Below are 17636 nucleotides of genomic sequence, written 5' to 3' on the forward strand. Positions count from 1 at the left end.
GCAACAAAACATGAGCATAGCTGCTGATAATGATCAAGGATAAATGTCTAGCATTAGATAATGGCATACCTCACCACCATTAATTGGTAGGTCATAGCAAGGATTTAATTTCAGTGCACGCTCGAGATAAGGAATCCAACGCCCTGTTAGTAAATCACGTCTAATCATTTCAACACCACCCTGGTAGTACTGTTCAAGACAACATGGATATCAAAATCGGACTTAGATTGTATACTTGCATTAAGACACATAAAACAGTAAAAAGGAGACTCCTGTTTCCAGTAAAATGTGATAACAAGGACATCGTAAGATAATGCATGGAAATAACAAGTAAATTCTCACTTTACCTCAAGCATGTTCCTCAGAAAAGGCTCCTCATTGAAATAATCCCGGCGAACAAAGACAAAAGGTATCTTGTATGCTAATGCCTCACTGACAGTACCATATCCGATTTTTCCTGGGGACAAGGTAGCCAAATTCATTCTTTTAGACTTGCCATATATACAGACATTGAATGCTACAAATACTGTGAGCATATGAATATATTAATATATAACACCTTCAGAATATAACAACATACCTAGCATGCAATCACAAGCTCCAATTAGATCGGGTGTGTACACATCTGCTGGAAGCCTTTTAAAGTTGCATGGGAACTCTTGCCTTGGAGATGCAGCACATACCTTCCTTGATGAAAAATCCCAAAACAGAGTATTAATTAAACTATCTACCACTTTTCTTTTGTCTTCATCTCATAAGTTATAACAGAATGAAAACAAAAGCCTACAACTACAAAACATTAGCAAATTTGCATGTTCTTTAACGCATACCAAGCATATCCAACCAGGTGGCAAAGATTCCTCCTTCAATGTCCAGCTGGTTTGCTGTGTATTACATTTAATAAACTGTAACAGTCAGCTTTACAGAAAAGATAGATTTCTGAATAGTTATATCAATATGAATTGAAGGTAAAAAATCAATAACCTCAGAAGATGATACCACAATCTACTGACTGCTTGCAGGTAATTTACCCTCGTATTATGTGCATGATGTGTTTTTCTTAAAAGTGAAACAAAAAACATATAATAAGGAGCTGCAAAAAACCTCTTAAGGAGATCACAAAATAGTGATCACTTGAGGTGCATAAGTAACTGATTAATTACAATGTAATTAGACTAGCCAACATACCTGCCTACAAGCATATATAAACCTACAGAGGATGATGCTAGCTCCCAGGATTGTCTGCAATCTTAGTGTAAGCATCAACATCAACGATAAATCCATATTGGCATTATCATGCAGGGCATTATTGAATAATTTCAGTTTCATCATCATGCATCCACCATAAGTATAGTTCGAGATACATGTAGGCAATTGTTTGACATGCAGGATACACAAAGTGTTGAAATTTCTAAGTCTGACACATTAGAAATCCTTACTGCATTACCTGGTTTAATTTCTCCTACTTGTTTATTCTATCAACAAGTTATTTATAAATATAAACACTGAAAAAAACACAAATGCAGCCTTACCTCATATACAAATCAGCCACTGAAATAACTGAGACAAACACACAAGGGACACCGTTATTTTTGGACAATCATCCCTGGAAAAACCCAATGCAGGAAAACCGGTGCAGCTGATATGAAGGTATTATTATTATGCAGTTTCTTGAATACAACTAGGGTGCCATAAATGGCTCACCCTTCAGAGAATTTCCTTAGAAGTAGTACCTCTTCTCGGAGACAGACATTTTGGTTGATCAGCTGCCAGATGATCGATCCCACAACAAATACGGCATCTCCCTAGCTGGAGAGTGAAAGCTGCTCCAAGCTTTTCCACTACTCTGCATCACTCTCCAGGGACTGCATCACCCTCTCAGCTCCAGTCTGCCCCAGGAAAATTTCCAGTGCTGCCTCTTGGCCTTGCGTCAGCTCTGTTAGCCTCTACGCAGCGACTGCTGCCTCTGTGTCAGCCACTTGGCTCTCTGCGTCAACCCTCTGGCCCTCTGCGTCAACCACGCTAGCCTCCTCAGCCTCTGCGTCAACCTTCCCAGGCTCTGCGTTGTCTCTCTGGCACTATCTCTACCTCTCTGCTATGTATTCTCGGCCTTCTATCGAACTGCCCCTCGCTGCAACAGATCACTAGTTCGATTCTCTCAGCAAACCCCGCTCCAGAAAATCGAACTGACTAATCAATTTGGTGTGTCTCCAACTGACCCTCAAGCCTCCTCTTATACTTTTCCTGTTGATGATTCAACGACCGAGATTAATTCCCTAATCAACGGCTAAGATTAGATTTGGCTTGATCCATGTCATTTAGAACATTCTCACCCAGTTTTATATTAATACCCATTAATATTTTAATTTTCCTAAGTTTAGACGTAGGAACCCCATTAAAAATATTAATTATTTTAATATCTCTCCAACTGGGTGGAATTTCCCCAAACTATTTCTGGGTCTTGGAGATCTTATGTGCCTTAGCCTCTCCACCAATTTTCATGGCTAGAGCACATCCAATGCTACCACAAATCAACACAAAGACTTTTACACATACATGCATTCAGTGTTACCTACATGTCTTGTTCCAAGCACTCTATGACGTTTGCATTACTATTCTCGAGCATGTCTATTTTTAGGCATGACTATTTATGGGTGTTACTATTTTTAACAAGTGTCACCATTGTTCACATTCAGGTTCTTTAGTAATGTCTATCTGTAGATGTTATTTATAGTTGGTTTCTATTTTAGCAGGAACCATTCTTGCTTGCTTCCTGGTTCGCCGAACTTCAAATTTTGGTACCCCCCATTTTTAGATCATTCTATTTTTAGCAGGGTCCCGTTCCAGGCAGCTTACATGTATAGCAGGGTTCATGTGTGCAGCATTTCAATAACAGTATTTCATTTTCAATGTTTCCTACTTTTTAGGAACACACTATATTACCTCTTCAACTTGCCTCTAAGAGGAAAAAGCCCTAATCCATGGATGCAACCTTGAGGTTACCTTAGGAGAAGTGCCAATGTCACCTTAGTATGGTTCTCCTTTTCACTTTTGGCCAAATCTCTAAGGCCGAGAGGGTATCCTTAAAGCATATCATGAAATGACTTAAGTCTATAAAATTAATTGTTTGAGAACCCAAGAGTCCAAGACTTAGCAAGTAAACGCTATGGATGATAACAATATGGTGCAAAGATTCACTCTATGACACTACAACGAGATAAATTCAATAGGAAATGTAACTTTGAAAGTACAAGGATTCAACGCTTAAGGAAGTCTTGAATGCTATGCTAAGATGCATGACATAAGGAAATGGGTACATGTTTTTGAAACTGAAGCACACTGGAAACACAACCTCCCTGCCAAAATTTGTAATGAAGAAATGTGATATCTATGTGTGTGCGCTATTTTATAAATAGCACATGATATTGAAAATTGGAAAGAAAGCATTATAAATAAATGAGCAAGAACATTTAAATGACAATCATAATTGTCAAAGAAATTTCCATCATCCCTTCTATTGGGATCCTCATCATTAGTATCACTCTTTGCCTATACCTCAATCGTCTAGGGGCATCAATCAACACCACCCAGTTTTGATCAAACTACCTAATCCAAGCTCTAAAATATGGTAGAAAACAACTTAACATGCCTCATCAATGATTTTGGCTTGAGTGAAGGGCACATTTTTGCTAAGGCTATGAAAGAGGCGTCTAACAACCAATGTCATCAACATCAAGGTACATACAGTTCTTGGTGCTCTTGATTAAATGTCAGTACCATACCTTCATAGGTGATAGAATCTAATGAAATCGTTGCAATGCTACAAATCTTGAACTTTTGAAAATTGTTAAGTCTACTGAATTTTAAATGGGATGTAAAGTTTTACTTTCTCCATATGAAATTTGATGAGGTTGGAATCACTCTCAAACATACTGAAACAATTAATGGTAATGTTAAAAATCCAAGAAAATAACCTTTACTAGGAATTTAACATTACCATTAATTGCTTGCATTTTTTGTGCACTTGACACTAAAACCCTCTTTTAAAGTAAAATTTCTAGTCCTATTGACTTCTAGAAGGCTCATTGATTCATAATTAACCTCTAATTAGGCATTAAAACCAAAAATTTGATTCCACCAGATTTAGGCAAAATGGCACAATTTTTTTGGAAACACGTTGTACAAACATTGAAACATGTTTCAATCTGTATGAAACCTGTTTCCCACAAGTGAAATGCATTTCATGCAAATTGAAACATGTTTCAGGCATGTTTCAGTCGTGTTTAGAGTTTCAGTATGAAAACGCAATTGATACAGGAGGGGCCACATAAACGCTATGCTTCATACAAGTCAATTTTAGCATTTATAAAACCAAGCATACATCCACTAGATCTAACTTATATAAAACACTTTATAATTATATGGATATATGAACAAAATCTGTTTTTATGATCTTATTTAGTGTAATTTCCATATTTGAACAATTGTTTAAAATTATTAATTAAACCTAACCAATTGATCTGAAATTAAGCTCAATAGGTTAACTTGCAAATCAGATTTCTTATATGCAAATGGGAATTCCTAATTTGCTTAATTAACTAATAACTCAAGTAAATGATATGAAATTGAAGCAACAACATGGAATAAATCACAAATAAGGATTAATAAATGAACTTGAACAAGTTTCAACGATCTAAATAAAACAAGTCTAGGAAATGATTTCTTAGCTATGCAAAATAACTAAACTTGAATTTGAAATTGAATGTGAAGTAAACAAGCCATTTCAAGAGACTATAAAGGTTTGATATGGCTGTGAAAATTCGAAAACCTCGAATCCTACTGCAGCCATTGATAATGTTTCTTCTCTTTGTTAAATTAATCAAACAAATTACTTGCAGTTTCCTACGGCAAATATCAAAACATATACACTGCAGCCTTCACAAATACAATACTGCGGAAGAAACAAAAACACTAGAAGAATAGATGCACACACACAATAAACATGTTATTTTTGGACCAATGTCCTCTGAAAAACCCAACTTGGGAAAATCGATGCAGCAGCTGAGGGTTTTATTATTATGCAGTAGTAAATCTGAGTACAAATCATTGGATGCCCAAACTGGCTATCCGATACAAAGAATAATCTGACAAAGAGGTAGTGAGAAAATATTTCACACTGTCACTAGAGATCCGAAACTTATTTGGGCTCTAGATGAGCTGCCCTACGCTATCTCTACGCAGTGTTTGCGTGGGTTCACGCAGTCACTGCGTCACAGCTCAAGGGACTGTGTCACCCTTTTGATCTTATGCCCACTGGAAACTCAACTCCCTGGCCTTCCGAACTCACACCTTGGCTTCTGGCACTGGATCTCGACTACTCCCCAGCAAAATTGTGAACTCCCTCTGAAGCACTGCATTGCCTCTGCGTCGCACTGTGTTGCCTCTCTGGACCTCTCGATGCCTTCTCTGCCTTGCACTCATCGGGACTGGAAAAATCCCCTCTGGTCTACTATCCCTGCCCCTCACTGCAAGAAGATAACATGATCTCTATCCGACAAGTCAGCGCCGCTACTCTTGAGAATTCGATCTCTAGATCTCAATATCTCAATGTGTTCTCCAAGTGCCAATCAAGCTCCTTCTTATAATCTCTCATTGGAGCACAAATGGCCAAGATTAAAACATAATCAAGGGCTAAGATTAACTGGGAGTTGATCCTCATCTTTATCTAGAAGATTCACACCATAACTAATTAATATCCTTTAATTAATCACATTTCCTAAGTTTAGACTTAGGAATACATTAAAAATGATTAATTATTTTAATTAAACCATCTCTAGGTGGAATTTTTCCAAACGATTTATGGGTCTTAGAGAATGCATGTGTCTTAGCCTCTCTGCAAAATCTCGAGGCTAGAGCACATCTAATGCTTCAGAAATCAACATTCCCTCTTAGCGATGAATATGCTCTAGTGCTACAACCCACTGAAGCATCACTATGTCTCTGCACCATATCCTATTGCGCTGCTGATGTCTGACTCTGTTGCACATCAACTACTACGCAACTCTGATTTCTGCATCCGTGTTGCTGTTGGCCATGTTGAACTGCTGCCAACACTGCATCTGCACTGCAACCTTCTCCAACTGTCGTTGTTGCAACTGCAACAGCTGCAACGGAAAAGCATCCAAAATACTGAACCAACTGTGATTAGTATGATGCATCTGTCACCTGATTCTTGGCTACTGCTAGACTTTGTGTTGTCACTGAAGCTTTTGCGTTGTTGCTGACTCTGCTTTGTGCCAACGGCACTACTGCCAACCCTGCACTGCGCTGCCCAACATCTGACCTGCTACTAGCTACTGCATCTATCACTCTGGCTCCTGACTGCAACTACTGCCATTGATCCATCTTGCTACTGCATGTTGTGGGCTCCTGTAGCAAGGTATTGATTCATGAGGTGGACCTCCTTAAGAATCCAACGCATCCTGTAACTCTCTGGGGCTACAAAACCAAATCACCCCACCTCACTCCTAGAGGTATGGTTGTCATCATCGCGAATTCTGATCTACTCATACTATTGTTGTTACTTCTCTGCTGATGCTTCTGCAGTGCTACTGCAACTACTGCAATAATGAGTTTGATCTCCCCAGATCTTGAAGTACTAGGTTCTGTAGGGCTACTCCCTCTAATACTAGACTCCCTCTTGGAAATCTCTCTACTCCCTCCTGGCAACTCACACAGTCCTCCTGTACTGGAAACTGGGTTGCAAAGCTCTATGTTGGGAATCTCCTCGCTGGAACTGCACCTTCATACTATAACTGGGCAATTCACACTGCATGTGTCACTACAACTAGTTCTACAACTGCCTTCCGGAAACTGAATGCAACTAGCTATGCAACTGTCATTTGAATGACTAGTTGCGTCTACTAACACTATGATCCTCCTACTACTGATTTTGTTGGGCTCTCGTAGCACGAATACTGATCCATGTGACAAATCTACAACAACTGGATCTAATATGCTACTCTTCCATGGATCCTGCCCATATGTAGCCATCCAAAAACAATGTCGAATTCCTCCTCTTCTCCTCTGCACAGTTGTTGACTGGGTTTCGCACTCCGTGCTCGAGTGGGCAAATATACGCGCAACTACTGCTTCTCTGCTAGGAAAAATCGAACCTTTGCGCTAAAAGTTCCCTGAGGAAAGAATTCCCACAATGTGTGCCCTTCCTTCCCCCTGACGCTATTTTGCACTAGCAAATTGCTGCAAAATAACTACGTCCTAGTTGAAGATCTGCTCTAGAAGGAAAATAATGTTGCTCCCTTCCACCTCTGGTAAGCTTTGATCTGGAAAATCTAATTTCTCTGTCGACTCACTCAGAGAAATAGACCTTTCTTCAAAACTCGACCCTCTTGGCCCAAGGATTGCGCTGCCTCTGGGTTTTGAATTGTTGCCTACGTAGAAATTGGAACCTTCTCCTCTTCTACTACTGAGCTCTCCGGCTTACAATCTGTCCTCTTATACCATGTGAAAATTCAGCGACACGAATCCCTATTGCAACAACTGATTAAATTTTTCCTACTTGTTAATTTCTGAATCAAGTTATTTACAGTGTTACACAGTAAACATCGAAATAAAATCTACTGCAGCCTTTGCAACATAAAATACTGCGGAAAAATACTGGACAAGAGAGAAATAAACACACACACAAGTACACTGTTGTTTTTGGACAAACATCCTCAGAAAAAACCCAATGTGGGAAAATCAGCACAGCAGCTGAGGGTTTTATTATTATGCAGTAGTAAATTTGAGTACAAATAATTGGATGCCCAAACTAGCTATCCGATATAGAGAATAATCTAACAAAGAGGTAGTGAGAAAATATCTCACAGTGTCACTAAGGATCCGACACTGATCCGGGGTCTGGATGAGCTGCCCTATGCTATCTCTGTGCAGTCTCTGCGTGGGCTCACGCAGTCACTGCATCACAGCTCAAGAGACTGCCTCACCCTCTTCTAATCTTCTACCCACTGGAAAATCGACTCCCTGGCCTTCCACACTCATGGCAATGGATCTCGACTACTCCCCAGCAGAATTGCGAACTCCCTTTGAAGCATTGTGTCGCCTTTGCGTCGCACTGCACTGCCTCTCTGGACCTTTTAATGCCTTCTCTACCTTGCACTCACCAGGACTGCAAAAATCCCCTCCGATCTACTATCCCTGGCCCTCACTACAAGAAGATCACTCAATCTCTCTCCGGCAACTCAGCACTACTACTCTTGAGAATTCAATCTCTAGATCTCAATATCTCGGTGTGTTCTGCAAGTGCCCATCAAACTCCTTCTTATAATCTCTCATTGGAGCACCAACGGCCAAGATTAAAACATAATCAACGGCTAAGATTAATTGGGAATTGATCCTCGTCTTTATCTAGAACATTTACACCAAATTTAATTAATACCCTTTAAATAATCACATTTCCGAAGTTTAGACTTAGGAATACATTAAAAAAGATTTATTATTTTAATTAAACAATCTCTATGTGGAATTTTCCCAAACGATTTCTGGGTCTTGGAGAATGCATGTGTCTTAGCCTCTCTGCAAAATCTCGAAGCTAGAGCACATCTGATGCTATAGAAATCAACAATGGCTTCTTTGGAGCCTTTTTTATATGCATGTTCTTGTTTGGAGGCCCTATTACCACAAAATCTAGCATCCTAGTGCAAAGCCTCACTATGCACTCTAGGTCTAGGGCAACAAAGAGATTAGCCACCACTGCCACCTTAGTGGTTGTTCTCAAGTTGTTTTGTGGTTGAATATGTTGATTTTGGTAGCTTCAATCAGTATTCAAGTCGGCCCTCAAAAAAAATTAAAATGAAATAATTTAACATTTAAATTTTGAATTTAATTTTCCTCCAAAATGCTCAAGTAGGCCCCAAAAGATCATGTCGGCCCAGCCATAAAGACGCACCACTTGGACATCCCTAAAACACTATAAAAAGGGCATTTGATCTTCCCATTTGATCATCAACTCAACACACATTCTATCTCTCTCACAAGTGAGAAAGAGGTCGAATTTTCTAATGAAGAAGTTCTTAGGCAGATGAGTTTGACCACAATTTTGACTAGCATTGACCTCAAATGTGTGGCCACAGCCGCTGTCAACTTGACCAAATTTTCTCTGGGCAGTTTTACCAAATTCTCGAACGGTTGACCGAAATTCTGAGGAGCAACAGGGAGGCCAAAATTCTATTTGTTTGACCTATATGGTTTCTATGTTAGTTCTTGATGGTTGGGTAGCATCAGATAGGTGTTCTAGTCTCGATTTTGGTCAGAGAGGCTTAGAAACACAAAACCTCCAGAACCCAGAAAAGTTTCAAGAGAAAACACCTAGAGATACATGAATTAAGTTAATTAGTCAATAATTAAATATTTCCTAAGTCAAACTTAGGAAAAGTGATTAATTAGCAATAATTAATTGAGAAAGGTGACATTTCTCTAGAAACTCGCATGGATCAACTTAGAGATGATCTTAGTCGTTGATGAGGAATTAATCATGGTCGTTGGTCAACCAATGAGACATTATAAGAGGTGGTCGATGGGGTTGGAGAAAAACACACTTGAGGTCGAGTTCCTTGGCAGAAATCAAGATATCTAGTAGCAGCAGCTGATACGAGAAGAAGAGTTCGAACCAGAGGGGAAGCAGAATCAGTGAGGGGCAGAGACAGTGATTTCAGAGGAGATTCCAGTTGCGGATAGGCAGCAGCAAGTGACAGAGGTATTCCACAGTGAAGTTGCATAGGGGTTGTGCAATAGCTTCAGTGAGCAATTCGATTTAGCAGAGAGGGAAGTCGATTCAGCTTATAAAGGCCAGGAAAGTCTTCCAAAGGTCCGGAGAGTCATTTCTAGCAATAAAGACAGGCAAGACGGCTTGATCTATGGCTGATCTGAGCCACACATGTGAGGGTTTGTGTAGAGGCAGTGCAAAATGGTGTGCGCAAGGGTTGGACAACTAGTTTTTAGAGGGAGCCAGAGGCCGGGATTGCTTGTGGAGAGAGAATTTTCTCTCTAATCATTTCTTATCAAATATTTGTTGATTGGATAGTCAATTGGGCATCCATAGATTGTACTCAAAATTTCACTGTTGCATAATAATAAAACCCTCATTTGCCGCATTGGTTTTCCCATGTTGGGTTTTTTTGAGGACAATTGTCCAAAAATAATTGTGTCAAATATTTATGTGTGCATCTATTTTATGTCAGTTCATGCTTATTTTCTACAGTGTTTTTTATATTTATTTGTGAAGAATTGCAGTGTGATCTATTTGTTGTTTGTCATAGCTAATAAACTACTTAATAATAACTCAGTTAGAAGAATAAATTTCCAGTTGCTGCAATTTAAGGAAAATTTCACATGGTATCAGAGCAAAGTTGATCAAATCAGAAGGTTTGAGACAAAAGGAAGAATTCATGCAAATTCAGAGGGATTCTAGCAAATCAATTTCCATATTTGCGTAGAACTAGCCAGGAAGTTCGAGTTGTTGGGCAAAGGGTTCAATTTTCCAGTGGTAGGTTGCAAGAAAAATAGAATTGCCTAGGAGTAATTCCAGCACGTAGTAGGTGAGTAAATCAACATTTTTGCAAAGAAGATTCTTGATATGGGCGCAGTTGATTTTACAATAGATTCGCAGAGCAAGATCAATGTTATGCAGGAAGAGAAAAGGCACACATCGTAGGAATTTCTCAAATGGTTTCTAGATCCAGTTCATGGACAAAATTCGTGATTTCCAGTTGCAGGAGCAGCAGGCAGCTCTACGCAATCCAGGAGGGAGTACGAGTAGAAGTGCTAGCAATCGAGCAAGAGAAGAGGAGATTCTTGCTCATTTCCTAGTTGTGAGATTTGCAGAAAACGGACTCAACAAGACTTTGAGATCAAGATAAGCTAGATGGAGCCTCAAATTATTGTATCTGAAAAGCCAGAATGTCTTTCCGGCTAAATGATCCTGGTCTGAGGACATATGCAGAGAGAGTTGTACTTGTACTGACAAACCCACAATAGTTAGAAAACTACAATAAGGAGATGACCAAGGCAAAGCGTTGATTCTTAATGGAGTTCAAGATCATGTAGTCTCACACATAGTGGCCAAGAATACATCCAAAGAGATGTGGGATGCTCTTGTAGCACTATACCAGAATCCTAGAGCCTACTTCCAAAATCAAATGCTAATACAAGATAGCATTGCACTAGCAAGCCTACAAGAGTATATGAAAAATGAGATAACTCAAAGCACAAATAGAAGAGATTATACCAATAGCTCACAATGCACCATGCACCAAAGGAAAAACAACCCATGAATGGACCCCCAAAGTCTTTTTATTGCAATTATTGAAAAATGTACAAAATAACAATGCTTCCGCAAACACAATAGCTAGTAAAACCAAAGATTACACAGTGAGAGACCAATGCTCACTTATATAGAAGCCTGGAAGCCAATCCCAAGGCAAATGGTGACAATCCCAAGACCAATGGGTGACCATCCCAATGCTCCTTCATGCAAATTCGAATTTCCCAAGTGGCAACTTGATTTCTTGCTTAGAGATCCGCACAATCCTTGATGAAGGACTTCTAGTTAGCTAAGACGACATGTGGGAGAGTGAAGTGGAGTGGTAGGAGACCACTCTCCACCTCACTCAAGTGAAATTTAATCCAATCTCAAGTCAAGTCATGATATCTCTTTGAAGCTCAAGTTAACTTCCTCAAATCGTAGATCTTGTCACTGGAACTCGTCTTCTCCACAAAAAAGTCGATTTGCTTAATTTGTGGCTTCTTAACTTTGACCTTTAGATTAACTTTCACCTCATTTCCCACATCATTTGAGCATGTTTGGATATTTAGATTTCTACATTTATTTAATTGTTGGACTAATTTACTGCTACATTTTCCACAAAACTTAGGAAAAGTGGGTTTTGAGGGTCTAGAACTTATTTTTTACCCCTCAAAGTGTGTCATAGTAGAAAGTTGAGGGTGAGAGGTGTAATTTTGAGCACACATACCCCATACAACTTCTCTAGACATCACTTATTACATATTACAATCAGATTTTATTCAAATTTCCACCTTGTGAGAAATTTAAAAAATAAAATAAAATGACCCCTAGACCTAACCAAATTCCACGAAATTTTACAAGTGATCTAGTATGGTAATATACAATGACTCTAGACAATAAGACTCACCCAAGGCCTCGCCTTCAAGCCATACTCCGGCTTTGGGGGTATGCTTGTAGGAAAAAACCCAATTAATTATTAAATTCTTAAAGGAAAATAATAATTAACCAAGTGAAAAAAACCTCCCAGAGTAGACTCACTCGATGACAAGGTGTTGATTTTTGATAGCATCAAATGTGTTCTAGCCATGAAAATTGGTGGAGAGGCTAAGGCACATGAGATCTTCAAGACCCAGAAATCGTTTGGAGAAATTCCACTCAGATGGTGAGATATTAAAATAATTAATATTTTTAATTAGACCCTAAGTCTAAACTTAAGAAAATTAAAATATTAATGTGTATTACTATAATATGGGTGAGAAAGTTCTAAATAACGGGGATCAAGCCAAATCTAATATTAGTCATTGATTAGGGACTTAATCTTGGTCGTTGAATCGTCAACAGGAAAAGTATAAGAGAAGGCTTGAAGATCAATTGGAGACACACCAAGTTGATCAAGAATTCGATTTTCTGGGGTAGGTTTGCTGAGAAATCGAGTTAGTGATCTATTGCAGCGAGGGGCAGTTCGGCAGAAGGCCGAGAATACATAGCAGAGAGGCAGAGAGAGTGTTGTAGAGATAGTGCGGAGCCTTGGAAGGCTGACGCAGAAGTAGCCAGGACTGACGCAGAAGTAGCCAGCACTGACACAGAAGCTAAGGAGGCTACTGCGGGTGACGCAGAGGGCCAAGAAGCTAATGCAGAGGCAGCCAAGACTAACGCAGAGGCTAAGGAGGCCAGCGCATGTGACACAAAGGGCCAAGAGGCTGACGCAGAGGGACAAGAGGCTGACGCAAGTAGCGCAGAGGGCTGCAGAGCTGACGCTGGGTTAAAGAGTCTGCGTTGGGGAATTTTCGTGGGGCAGACTGAGTTAGTTAGCTGACGCAGAGCCGTAGAGGGTGACACAATTCCTTAGGGTAGCTTGGAGCAGCTTTCGCTGTCCAGCTAAGGGAGCAGTCAAAGTCACAGTGAGGCTATTCATCTGATCGCTGATTGGCCGGAATATCTGTCTCCGAAGAAAGGTACTTATGCCAAGGAAAATCTCTTAAGGATGAGCCATTTCTGGCACCCTAGTTGTATTCAAAAAAACTGCATAATAATAAAACCCTCATATATGTTGCACTGATTTCCTGCATTGGGTTTTTCCAGGGACGATTGTCCAAAAATAACGGTGTCCCTTGTGTTGTCTCAGTTTATTTCAATTATTCATCTGTATATGTGTGAAGGTTGCATTTGTGTTTATTTCGGTATTTATATTGATAAATAACTTGTTAATTGAAAGAACAAGTAGGAGATAATAAACCAGATAATGCAGCAGGGATTTCTAATGTGTCAAACTTAGAAATTTCCACACAAGGTCCCAAGTTACCTAAGCATGTTACATGACTCAAACTCATCATACTATCATCACTATGCGTCATCCCCGTAGGGCTTGTGGAATCTGAGTACAATACAAAAAGATGTGAAGAAGAAGAAGAGTTGGAAAACTCCAGTGATATGATGATCTCTAATGGTACAAGCAGCCTTTGGTACATCATTGGGCATGGAGTCTTCAAAAAATCTTCAGGTGCCACTCCAATGGTCAACAAGCGGCCTGCTGGTAGTGAGCCAAGGTACAGGCGGCTTGGCAGCAATGAGCACCGAAGGGACAGCTGCACTCAAATGCAGACACTTGCATGCTATCAGATGCTAGACAGTTGTGCACTTTGGCGGCTCTGTGCATCCTGTAGCAGATTGGGGATGTAGCGACTGTTGTCAGGGTGTTGCAGTGATGTTTTCTTTTCTTTTCTTTTTTTCTTTTCTTCTTTTTTTATTTATTGAATTATATATATATTCTTCTTTTTTCTTTTTATTTTACATTTTGAATTTTTTTTTTGCTATTTTTTTCTAATGGCCAAAGGCCTGATAATGAAACCTGAAAATGGAGAAGCTCCAAAATCTAGTAGTGAAACTCTTCAATTAGTATGACAACAAAGTTGACGAAGGGTTGATGGCCAAAGGCCGGATCAGACTAGCTTTGTGCTTTCGAAAATGTAACTAGTATCGGTCTTCATAATTGTTGTTTAGTTTGTGATATAATGTATTTGTCAAAAGAATATAAAAAGAAGAGTTTTGTCAAAGAAAAAAATTTTATAAGCATGGGTTTCATGCTCATTTGATTATGTTTCTAGGTTAAAGCACCCATTGAGTGCTTCTAGGGTTGTGTCATGTGTCATAGTCCTTGTCATCATGTAATAGACCCTCATTGGGCTTTTTGTATCAAAGAAGAAAAATTATTTTTATGTAATTTGGTCAATTATGGCTCCTCCACCAAGTCGACCTGCCCTCTATTCAAGTCGGCCTCATAAAGGGAATTTGACCACACAGAAAGACTATATATAGAAGTGCAATTCGACCTATTGTGGCATCCAATAATCAAGAGTTCGATCTACAATTGAAGGAAGTGCGAAGGAAAGGAAGACTTGAAAAAAAAACCTAGCAAAGTATAGAAGGCCATTTTCTCTTATTTCTGATTCACACATGCGAAATTTTGAGTTGCAAGAGGGGCCGAAATTGCAGGTTTGCAATAAGGCCAAAATTTTGATGCAGTAGGGCCAAAATTTATGGTTGATGAAATATTGAAGAAGGTTGACTATTGTTGATTAGAAGCTGATTGGAAGGACTATCTTGGGACGCTGACTTGGTAGATTGGAGGTCTTTGTTTTGGTCAAGGGTATTGGTTGTCTCATTTGATTTGGTTCTAAAGGAAGAGGAGAATTTTGGTTTTTTCCCTAGGAGAGGGGTTTTTCCCTGGCTGAGAGCCTACATCCTATGTCCTCGTTGTTTTGATCTTCATGCACTTAATGTCTTGGTAGTTGCTTGATGATAAGGAAAATAAAAGAAAACATAAAAGATAATAAGAATTCAAAGACGTCACAAGTAATTATCAAGATAATAAAATATTTTGCCTTTCTAATTTTCCAGCATGGTATAAAAGCTAAGGTGAAGTAAAAGAAGAAAAAGGGCAGCTTAAAGATCAATAGCTCTCATCATCTTAATCAAGGATTTCATCTACAATAAGGAAGGAAGTCTTGAAAGGTAATATAGAAGTTTTGGTTCCCTATAAGTTGGTTTGAAGAAGAAAACCTATTGAAGGCTACAAAAATACCTATATTTCATCAAGTTTGACATTGGCAAGTATACCTATAGAATCATCAATGAAATCTCAGAACAACTTCAAGGAGCCTCTAACTTTAGAGCATGGAAGACAAGGATGGACCTCATCCTTGCAAGGAATAAAGTATTGGAATTAGTACAAGGAAAAGTCAAAGGACCTATAGATAATGATGGAAAGGAGAAGTACAAAGAAAATGACATTATAGCCATAAGCCTAATCGTGGATGGAGTTAAAGACAACTTTCTTCCTTACATATCCACGCTAGATACTTCAAAGAAAATGTATGATGCCCTCTCCAAGTTACTTACAATCAAGAATATTGGACAAGTGGCAAGTCTAAAGGATGAAATTTGAACTGTCAAAATGACCAAAAATGATATAGTGTCCTCTTACTTTGTAAGAATTGTTCAAATAAGAGATGAACTACAAGCAATGGATGAAATAATCCCTACTAACGAACTTGTGCTTGTTGCCCTTCTAGGACTACCAAAGTATTGGAATGCCTTTGCAGTTGGAATTAGTAGTTGGAAAAATTCTCCCTCCTTTGAAGAAATGTGGTCTGCCTGTACTCAAGAAGAAGCTCGTCTTTCCTTGATAGGAGGTAAGCAAGAAGATGAAGAAAATACCTCAAATGGCTATTCTGCCCACTTCAAGAAGAAAGGAGGAAAGAAGAAATTCAAAGGTTCAAAACAAAGTCAAGGGAAGATTGACCTTTCTAAAATAGAATGTTATCATTGTCACAAGATGGGACATTATAAGAATCAATGTCCTGATAATCCTAAGAATAAGAAGAGAGAAAGAGATCAAGCTACAATTGCAGTTGATGAAGCTCCACCAAAGAAGACCAAAACTAAGGACTCTGAAGTCAAAGACTTATTCTATTAAGTCTTTAGGGATATTATCCCTTGTATATCCTTTGCTTATAGTATAGGTTATTGTTTTTAGGTCTTGTAAAGTTTCTCTTATGTTTGACTCTAGGATCAATCTTTCTTTTTGATTTCTAGGGTTTATAGATCTAATATGTTTTGTTAAAAAGTTCTTGAGTTGTTTTGATAAGTTGAAGAAATCCCTCACAAAGCTAGATTGATGCAAGATCAAGAGGGAGCTTCCACCTTTTCACAAAAGATAAGTATTCCTTATTTCTTTCATTATTTTGTTGATTCCCTCTATACATATTTAGCTTTATTTTTTATGCTTGATTATAATCCTTTCCTTGTGTTTTCTTTGGAAAAAGGATTGCAAGTATATTCTAAAGAAGAAAGGATTGTGATTAGATTCAGAGGGAGCCTCCAAAAGGAAGACTTGAGAAGCTTTGTTACAAAGAAATCCCTTCAAGGTTTGTAAAGAGAGCAACTCAAGGTATGTTTAAAATCATAAGATTTGTAGCAAGTCCTTATCATAAAAGAAGATTTGATATTTTTTTCTTTAAAACATACTTTATATTAATAACTCTCATGTCTATGGTTTTGCTATAGAATCGTAAAGATTCTTTTGTTAGGGTGTTTAGATTAAATCAACCCTTGTAATAACTATCTTTTGCTATTTGGTGAAACCCTAGCCTTTTGATTTTTAGGGTTTGTTGATATCTAGGACATACGAAAACCCTATTTTTTAGGGTTTAATAATATTATCTAGGATTTATGATGAAAACCCTAGTAAAAGCCAAAATAAGATTCTAGGATTTAAAAGAGAAACCCTAGATGTTTTCGTTATGGTTGAAACCCTAACATGATTTAATTGTTGGATATCTAAGTTTTGATAATAATATCTAAGGTTTGTGACAAAACCCTAGCAAAGGTTGTTGTAAGAGTCTAGGGCATAAAAGTGTAACCCTAGGTGTAAATGCTTTCGTACAATTGAAACCCTAACAAGGTTTAGTTTTTGAAAATCTAAGGTTTATTTTCTTGTTTGAAGTTTTGATAACCCTAGATGCTCTCATTGTTATAACATGTTATTGATAAAGTTAATTTCATGCTCTTGTACATATATATTTGTGTGTCCGGCTGTACTTGTTTTGCAGGCACATAGTTTGCAAGAAGTTGTAAAGAGGTATGCCTACCTCATACTTGATGATGACCTTATGATGATGATGAGCATGATGGAAAGAGGGAGTTGCAAGAACCTTGATGACTTTGAAGTTTACATTAATGAGTAAATGATGACCTTGTTGCCATATGAAGGAATGAAGTTTTGGAAGGTTGAAGTTCTCCAATGATATGATGA

General features: G+C 38.5%; 1 protein-coding gene across 1 annotated transcript in view; it reads right to left on the minus strand.

Annotated features, from left to right (window-relative positions):
- The window catches only part of LOC149200428 (L-arabinokinase-like), a 481920-nt gene that overhangs the window by 306166 nt on the left and 158118 nt on the right, over positions 1–17636 (minus strand). The window contains exons 10-13 of the mRNA XM_089399573.1: positions 831–884; positions 581–683; positions 348–457; positions 70–189 (exon numbers count right to left, since the gene is read on the minus strand). Coding sequence (XP_089255699.1) covers positions 70–189; positions 348–457; positions 581–683; positions 831–884 — 387 coding nt within the window. The remainder of the gene's footprint in view (positions 1–69; positions 190–347; positions 458–580; positions 684–830; positions 885–17636) is intronic.

Source organism: Pinus tabuliformis, chromosome 2_1, assembly GCF_031772625.1.
Source record: "Pinus tabuliformis cultivar Carrire ecotype Pingquan chromosome 2_1, CPIR1, whole genome shotgun sequence".
Classification (NCBI taxonomy): domain Eukaryota; kingdom Viridiplantae; phylum Streptophyta; class Pinopsida; order Pinales; family Pinaceae; genus Pinus; species Pinus tabuliformis.